The sequence below is a fragment of the Malania oleifera genome, chromosome 2 (genome assembly GCF_029873635.1).
Source record: "Malania oleifera isolate guangnan ecotype guangnan chromosome 2, ASM2987363v1, whole genome shotgun sequence".
Taxonomy (NCBI): Eukaryota; Viridiplantae; Streptophyta; class Magnoliopsida; order Santalales; family Ximeniaceae; genus Malania; species Malania oleifera.
In genome coordinates, this window is record NC_080418.1 from 10461473 (window position 1) to 10470850 (window position 9378).

A 9378-nucleotide genomic window follows, 5' to 3' on the forward strand; every position below is an offset into this window, starting at 1 on the left:
AATATGATATTTTTCGATTAGGACTTGAAGTGATATGGGATTCAAGCATGTTTTTCTAATATGATATTTTACAATTTGTAAACTGCAAACTTCTCACTTCGCATAGAGAGGTCTTTAAAGAATTCACTCGTATTTACATCTAAAAGGAAATGTATGCACTCATAAATAAAATAGACTAAAAGGAAATGTATGCACTTATAAATAAAATAGACTCTTGTATTTGACACCAACTTTCTCCTTACCCCCATACAAAAAGTAAGTGAATGCTTTATCCTTCGGGAAAAATAAAAGGGTTAATGACCTAATTAGACTCTTGTATTTAAAAAGGGTAGTCAAAAGACATATGTTGAACTGATAAATTAGAATTTTAAACAAAATTATTCTCCATGCCAGATGGAAAACTAAAATATTTTGTTGAAACCCTAATTTAGCCATTAAGATGCTTACTATGGTTTTATTGTTGCAGAACTCAAGTGGGGCACTCCTGGTTAATAACCTAGCTTTAGCTTTAACTCGCATAGTGCTGATAAAGTCCTTTCATTTTCTTATTAAAGAATCTCATAAAATAAGCTACACACCACTAAAATGCTCTTAGAACACTGGTACAATCGCAAAGCAGAGGAATAGGATAGGAGCCACCAATCCAGAATATAAAAAATAAAAAATAAAAAGGGGTCAAATTAACCAAGCTTTTTTATGAAAGCATAGGAAAAAAATTCCTTTCTTCGAAGCTCAAAACCAGTAACTTAAGCATCCAACCAAAGCCATCATCCTGTGTGCCTTCTCCGTTCTATGAAAATACCAATGGCAGTGAGATGCTCTTTTTTTTTTTTGGCAAAACTCCTTCACTTCCACATACCATTGACTTCTGATTTGCTTATCTCCTTGCAATGCATTCAAGACTGTAAAATCTCTTATGATTTCAACATTTTCAATTCAAATTAACTCATCTGAAGCCCACTGATTGCACAGAAGATTGAATTGTAAGTAGAAGTGGATAAGCGCAAACATTTCTAGGCCTGGGCCGAAGATATTGACGTTGAAAAAAGGTTTAAGAGATGGCTATGGCCATCTTACACAACATTTTTCTGTTGAAGAGAGGCAGGCCACATTGCTTCCAGAGATATCTATCACCAGGAGGGAGAGGAACAGTCAACTTACATAATCACTCACCAGTCATCCAGACTGACTGAAAAAAGGAAGTAAAGAAGTGTCAAAAGACTTCAAATGGGAATTGTAGATTAATGCTACTGAAAACAGATGGGCTGGTCTGATATATTGCTGCGAGAATAAACCTTAAGGTGCAGAAGTAGATGCATCATGACAGAAACGTCATAACAGATTAATCCAAAGCTAATATTGATACGGTTGTAGTATCGTGCAGCTGCATCTATTCTTCTCATCTCAACAGATAAATATCATCCTTCATGCTGAAAATTATACCCAATGAGAAACCCATAACTGAATAAACACCATACAAGTGCAAAAATGATACAAATGGATGTAGAGAAGCTGAGCTTATTTTCTTGATCAGTTATAGTAAAGCTGAAAAGTATACCAAATAAGAAATCAAAAACTGAGTGAACTCTGCACAATAGCAAAGATGATACTGATGCATGTAGTGAAGTATTTGTGTATTTTCAAATTTCCATTAGATTAATAAATATAAAGGAACAAAGCTGAGGAGTTTTGCCCATTCCAGTAGCCATTTCCATTGGAAAATTGAATATACATGTTTCCATTATACACTTTAGGCAAGAATTGTTCTACAGGGTTCTATAGAGCTACTAGACAATGATCCCTTGCAATTTTACCAATGTAGATTTCTTAAATCAACATTGGCAGTTCAATAATTGTGAGGTACCGCCGATGAATAATTATACGTATCTGATGAATATTCAAGGTTTTGCCAAACATGACACAATTTCACTTCATGGAGCAGCTCAAGAGGGGAAAAAAAGGCATCACTGTTGGCCTTCCTATGCAGCAGAATGGCTCCCTATATTCTTTAAATTCTACAACAAAGAAGTGACAAGAGACAGGATCCACACCACAGTGCAAAAATTTCAACAGATATAGTCTTATTACTTTTGACCACTCAGGGGCTCCCCCTTCCAGGGTAGGGGGCTCCCTCAATGGGTTCTAAAATGGAGGAAATAAAAACCTAAAAATACAAAAATAAAATAAAATAAAAAGAAAAAAAAAAGTTTTTTGATTTGATTGAAACGAACTACTATTAGCTTTGCAAGTGTTTTAGGAGAATCTAGACATCTGACCAGTTCATAGCAATTCTTGCAAAGCTCCCTTACAACAGTGAAAACTTTAAGACCACCTAGCTAGCAGTGGAAGATTAACATAAGCTCAGAACATAATACCACACAATAATTATGTTGAGAATCAAAATTCCTTAAAATTTTCACAAGGCAGTTCACTTTGGTGGTGCCTGCAGTATAATGAGTCAATAGGCTCAAAGTTAAAAGATGCCCACACTTTAAGACTCAATAGGCACCACACACTGTTCCGTATACAAGCAAACTCTCTTAAATATTTATAACTTTAGGAAACTGAACAGTGAACTCCAATACAATGGAGCAAATTTTGGGCTCATAAGATGAAACTTTAACAAAATATTACACAATCAATTAGCTCATAGTTTATGGTATGGTAATTAAACACTATACTTGGATAAAGGTGATTAGAAATCCAACCTGTGAAAAAAGAGACTATACAAGACAAAGGATGAAAGAATGTGGTATAAGGAACAACCAGCACAAAACAACTGCTTATGAATTTTGCAAGTTCTTCTGAAATAATACTTTATTTCTAAAATTGAAAGGTTCAGTACGCACATTAATACAATGGCGATAACATTATCAATTAAAGAACAGGTTAAGAATGTACTACAAGACTTGTCATGTAGCTAGATTTAAAATAATACAGCAGGAACCACTTTCCACAGTTATGTAACTGTGAGTAAGTATGTCTTTAATTTTGGTCTAACTCATACTTACTCCTAAATCATACTGGAATAAGCTTGAACCCTTCCACGGGCCATGTAATCCATGAGAAACCTTTCCACGTCTGTGCAAACGACTACCAATCAAGCTACCTTTAACAGATGAGTTCCAAAACTTAAGCTTCTGCTGAGTTGATCAAACTTCTGAATCCACGGAAAACACATGATATACAACTTGAAATTCTTACACAGCTTTTTAAGAAGATCAAAGTATATAATTAAATAATAGAAAAAATGAAAAGCATCAATTTGCAGGAAATATCTCTGTAACATTTAGGGTAATCTCTACAAGTTCTCTCCCTCCTGGGGGTTCCTTTAGAAGGCAAAGCTGAAACATTCGTCCTGCATCAATGTGTACCCAAAGAGCATTGAAATTTATGTTTGAGATCCAACTAATTATACTTGGCTGTACAACAACATTTTGAGGAAGCTAATGGCTCTATAAATCACTTGAAGTAATCAAGACTAAAAAGAATGCTCTGCTCATGAAATTCAAAAATGAAAATCAAGCAGAATTCAGCTGCATATATTAGAACCCATTAGAAACTTGTCTTTAACGAGCTATCAAACCCACCCAGATTTTTCATATTGAAAGTCCTATCTGTAATTCACCCACCCACAATTCCAATATTTTTCCACATGAATCCTGTATTATTATCATCATAAAACATAAGATGACAAAGAACAACAAAATTATCAACTGCAAGAGCTCGATTAGACCAAGAAACTCACCTCTTCCAAGAGTGATGAGTTTCATTTATCATTAGGAGTGACATGGGGATACGAAACAACCGACCCAAATTTATTCCCAGACCAATCTCTCTGCTGCAACATGGTATAAGGATTGGACTCAAACCCATGATAATTAGCAGCTGAACCATGGTTACTGACGGCCATCCCCATGTGGCCATGACCAAGGACCGGCATGGGCATCATCGGCGGCGGCCTGTAATGCATCGGAATAGGAAGCGGCATATGCCCGTTCGCGTGCCCATTCACCGGAGCGCCGCCGGAGTCGTGCAGGCTCTGTGGAACAGGGGTGGACGCGAAGAGTTGGTCCGCCGAAGACGGGCCCTCGCTCGGCAGCCCCTGCATTCTCTTGAGGAAAAGCCTGTACTTCTGGAGGTGGCTGGCCACGTTCTCGCGGGTCAATCCGTCGACGTTCATCAGCTGCATAATCGTTTTGGGCACGGCGTTCTTAATGCCCAGATGCGCCACCACGTCGACGAACCGCTTGTGGAGCTGCGGCGTCCACACCAGTCGCGGCCTCTTCAGCGTCCGTGCAGACGGATCGTCCGCCGAATTGTCCACTCGCAGCGCCGAATCCGCCTCCTCCGCGCAGTCGATTTTCCTCACCTTCCTCGAATCAGACCCGTCTCTGTCCGCCTCCTCCCCCTCCACCACCATCGGATCCCTGTCGCGGTCGCAGTCATTGAATGACTTGAAAGCGTTCGACGAAAAGGCCTGCCCCTGCGCTTGCCCGCGGAGACCGGACAGCGTGGTCTGCGACGCGCGATTCACATCGACGAGGCTCCGGCTGGGCTCCGGCGAGATGCTGAAAGCCGAGGCCAGCTCCGGCGGAACCAGCGACTGGGACAGCGGCGTCAGATCGTCGGCGCTCGGCAGACCCATCTCCCACTCCAGCACCCTCTCCTCGTCGCAGCCAACCTCGTAATCGCTCATCTTCACCTCCTCCCCCATCTCCCACCCCACAAAATCACACACCCTCAATCAAAAACCAAAAATCGCCTTCAAAGATTTCAAAAAAAAAAAAAAACCAAACTAACAGGATCTCTGAGTAAAATCGGAATGGGGTCAAATGGGGAATTGGGTGGGGATCGGAGTCAAGAGCGAAGGAGAGAAACGTGGGGAGGAAGAAGACGAAGTAGAAGAATTAGGGAACTCTGTTGGGAGATATTTGTGGGAGAATCGCAGGTGTATGGGAAAAAAGCGAGAAAACGAAAATGAAAATGTTTATCTTAGATTTTCCTTTTTCTTTTTCTTTTCTCTTTTAGGTTCCACACACCCAAACTGTGAAAAAGTGCAATATCTGATTCCGGATCGGCCCTGCCTCGCTGCCACCGTGGACGTCTTAGCCAGATATTTTTGATCCTCGAAATATCTCTTCCTCTGAAACTCGAAGCCCACGTAGCCCTTCCTTGGACCCTCTCGCCAATCACTCGACGCCACGTGGGGCAGATGTAGCTCCACGGTATGGAACTGTGTATGTGGGATCACCGGCACTTTCCACATGGTCTGGTGAGAAATTATCTATTCTGGAAAGTACTAAATTTCTTTTTGTTAATGAATTAATTATTTTAAAATCTATTCTTACATTTATTGAAATTTGTTGACCTTCCATACTGTGATTTTGTTTAAGGGGATGATTTTTAAAAATAGCAATATTAGGAAATCTTCTTTGACGCATTTATTATGATAATTTAGAAACTCTTATGTCAAATTTGATATTTTTAAAAACAAAATGTAAAAATAAATACATAATAAAATTTCTATATAATTTTAAAAATTAGTAGTCTAAAAAATTATATATTTTACTTTACTATAAAACATACCTTCTCATCATGAATTTTTATTACTAAAGTTTATAATAAATTGAGTAAGAAAATTTATTTAAATTTTTAAAATTAATTTTATTATAATAGACAAATATTTCATTTATGCATATATTTAACTTTCTAAAATACCTTTAATTATTATAAATTGACAAGAATTATATATATATATATATATATATATATATATCATTTTAAGGATTTAGTTTATTAGTTAACTCTAATTTTATCACTATCACTTTCTTAATTAAAAGTTCAACTTAAATTCTTAATTTAAATGCGCTATAAAAAATTAAATATATACATATTGTTAAAGGAATTATTAGAAAAAAAATTATATAAATTTATTTTGTTAAATTAAGAAGAGATTTAAAACTCTATTTTTAATAACTATCATTTAAATAAAATATTATTAAAATTATAATCAGTGCACAAAGATAAGTAGTTTAGTTAAAATTTTTAAAAAATAAAATAGGCTATAAGTAAATTAAAAAGTTATCTCTATATTATAATTCTCTCACCATTTGATAAAGATAAATTTCAAAAATATTTATGAAAAAACATACCAAATAAATCAATATTTTTTATCATGTAAAAATTAAAAGATGTTAGAAATGCTGCCGAATATTCTTAATTTTTTTCTTAATCTTATGCTTTTTTATTAATTATACGTGTGTATTTTTTTTATATAAAGAAATTTCTGCTGAATATTTTATTGATTATAAATAATATGAACTATTAAAAAAAGTATCATTAAAGAGGAAGGGTAAATGTTGGGGGCAATTTTGTCTTTTCATAAAAAATTTATTAAAAAGAAAGGATAAATTAAATTCGAGCGGAGATGCCACTTGTTCTAAGTGCGCCGGCCAGTAAGAACAGATTGTGGTGGGGAACAGCTGGACTAGGACACCCGCTCCACCTGTGGCGGCACAACTCCTCCTCTCCATTTCTAGGCCGTCCGATGCGCCGACCCCAATTTCCGAAGATCAGAGCGGTGTGGCGGTCTGCGACCCACGGCTTGGCCGCGTTCTAGGGTCAACCAATATCACGGACAGCCAGAATCTCGGCCGTTAGAAAAGTGGGCCCCACATGGAGCCCATGCCTCGACTGGCCAGGATCGTAGCGTGATTTTTTTTGGCTAAGAAAAGTTCACGAGGAAGTGCGGGCCCGGAGGTGACGTCACCATGATCGTACGGTTTTCGTAAAGGCAATCAAGCAATTTTTTTTTTAGATAAAAAAATCTTAACGAAAAAATTAATTAATTTATTTTTTTTGGACGAAAAGTAAAGAGTTTTTTACCAAAATATTATTTAAAAAATCAAAAAACACAAATACAAAGGAAATTAGGAAAATTTACACAAATGTACTCAACCGACTTTCCAAAATTTGATTTGGGTTTTAAAATAAAAATAAAAATAAAAGTCAGTTGTAATTTTTGACTGTCAAAATAAAAATAAAAATTAAAAATCGACTTTTCAAATGTCGGTTTGGGCTTTAAAAAAAAAAAAAAACATCTGCTGCAATTCTTGACTGCCAAAATAAAAAATTGATAATCGACTTTTCAAAAGTCGGTTCTTGACTCCCCTATATTCTGCCCCTCACTCCCTTCCTCCCCCCAAATCAAATCCCCTGCCCCCCCCCCCCCTCACTCCCTTCCTCCCCCCAAATCAAATCCCTGCCCCCCGCCCCCCCCCCCCCCCCCCCCCCCAAGTTCAGCCCCTACCTCCCCCTTGGAAGTGGGAATCATAAAATTTTTTTTAATTTAAATTATAATAAAATATATATTATTTTTCAAATTTTAATATTTAAATAAAAATTTATAAATGAAAAATATACTTTTAAGTGTCATTCAATACAAAAAATAGTTTTTACTTTTTATTTATTTTTCAAATGAATTAAAAAAAGTAAGTTAATTTTTTAATTTCAAAAAATTATATAAAAATGAATACAATAACAAAAAAATTGAAATAATTTACTTTTGAAAATCATAAGACAAAAAGGACATCCTACTTCCTAATTACATAAAAAGAAAATTATTTAAAAAAACTAACTTCTATTTTTTTCCCCAAAATAGAAAATTTGTCTCTAATTTTAATTAATCTTTCTTTTCCCGCTATTCTACTTTTCTTTCGAATCAAATAGGACCAATGTACTACAATGGAATCTATCATCTCTTCTTCCAGTTCAATCCGAAGGGAGCTATGTGGGGCGACATCGTTTGGGTTCACTTTATCTCCAAGGACCTCATCAATTGGGTCGCCCTTAACTTGACCATCTACCCGTCCAAGCCCTTCGACATAAATGGGTGCTAGTCCCGATCTGCCACCATCCTCTCGGGCAACAAACCCGTCATCCTCTACACCAGACTCGACCCCTAGAACAAGTAGGTCTAGAACTACGTGGTACCTGCTAACCTATCTGACTCGTATCTTTGTGAATGGAACATGTCACGCCCCGAACCCTGTAATGGAACCCAGGGGTGAAAATGTAACCTAACATGTCCCTGTATCATACAAATCATCACAGATACAGTACAATGGATGAGGGTCTGACCCCGTGGGGTTCCCAGGCACCCTAAACACATCCAACCACAATCATATACGCAGCGGAAAAAGTCATTCTATATCAACATATGTAGTACCATACTAAAGTCTATACAAGACCAGAATATGACTCTAACAAAACGTACAAACTGGGTACCCAAATACAACTCAAAATGACAACCCAACAAAATACAGTCCTAATACTTACCCAAGCGCTAACGTAGTACACCGGCCAGTACGCTCCCTACACCAGGACGCTAGTTCCGGTTACTCGAAGGACCTGTAAAAATGTACGTACAGCAGGGGTGAGACACCTCTTAGTAAGGAAGAACACAATTTATATCGGTGTGTGGCATTTGAGTGTTATCATGATGCAACATACACACAGTTAAATGCAAATCCAGTACTAATTTACACAATGCATACACGCATACACGCACACACAACACATGATCAGCAATCCTGGTGTCATCACACCCTTCGGCCCGAAGCCGGTCCAGCATTCTGGCGTTGGCCCGCAGCCAACCCGCAAAGCACGGTGCCACCAGCACATGGCTAGTCCTCGACTCCCATGGCATCGTACCGACCCTAACTAGTGGATCCACACCCTTCGGCCTAATCTACCGGGATAGGCTCAAACCCTCGGATATAGAATCGGTCACTCTTGCCTACATGGCACGCGATAAACACACGCCCTCGAATATAGAGCCGGTCACTCTCAGTCCCTGGAATCATTAGAATCGCGGTCCCATCAGCAATTCCGCATATCACACACACATGCATGCTCATATAACCAAACAAACCACACTCATTTGGTAATCTAAATCATGGTTTTCCAAACAAATACAGTTTAAACAAAGTTAAGGTACGGTCATCCCAATATCACAGTATAAAGCACACATATACTCGATTTTCAACAAAACCCGGGGTTCAGCCCGTCGTCCCCTTTTTCCCAAAACTGCAATAATGAAAAACCCATAGTTTTTCCCGTTAAATCCCCCCAAATGAGTAGCCAAAATACATACAGGACCGTGGACCACAGTTCCACCGAGTTCGATTTAAAAAATAACCAATATAACACAGTTTCCCCTTACCTTAACCCCATATACCAAATCCCGAACTCCAAGGCTCCTAAACAGCGAACCGAGTTCCAAAACCTACAAATCACAGTACAAAATATGTTCACAAAACAGTTACCTACAAAACTACCGAATCAGAATTGAAAACCGAGCCTTACCTCGATTTT

At 37.8% G+C, this 9378-nt stretch overlaps 1 protein-coding gene across 5 annotated transcripts; it reads right to left on the minus strand.

Moving 5' to 3' along the window:
• Positions 1–521: 521 nt before the first annotated feature.
• Positions 522–5084, minus strand: LOC131147636 (transcription factor LUX). 5 transcript variants are annotated; one of them, XR_009134891.1, is made up of 4 exons: positions 3749–5084; positions 3012–3160; positions 1296–1430; positions 522–1189 (listed from the first exon to the last, which is right to left on the minus strand). XR_009134891.1 is itself a non-coding variant. In XM_058097144.1 (2 exons), exon 1 carries the CDS (start codon positions 4715–4717, stop codon positions 3770–3772), a length of 948 nt encoding a protein of 315 aa, XP_057953127.1. In that variant the 5' UTR covers positions 4718–5045; the 3' UTR covers positions 522–1430; positions 3749–3769. The 5 variants fall into 5 exon arrangements, 3 of the variants coding, with proteins under 3 accessions (XP_057953127.1, XP_057953125.1, XP_057953126.1); XR_009134892.1 differs by lacking the exon at positions 3012–3160; XM_058097144.1 differs by lacking the exon at positions 3012–3160 and having other exon boundaries at positions 522–1430; positions 3749–5045.
• Positions 5085–9378: the final 4294 nt, after the last annotated feature.

Excerpts from the sequence above, each read along its gene's own strand:
- LOC131147636 (XM_058097144.1), bottom strand. The coding sequence starts at position 4,717 with ATGGGGGAGGAGGTGAAGATGAGCGATTACGAGGTTGGCTGCGACGAG.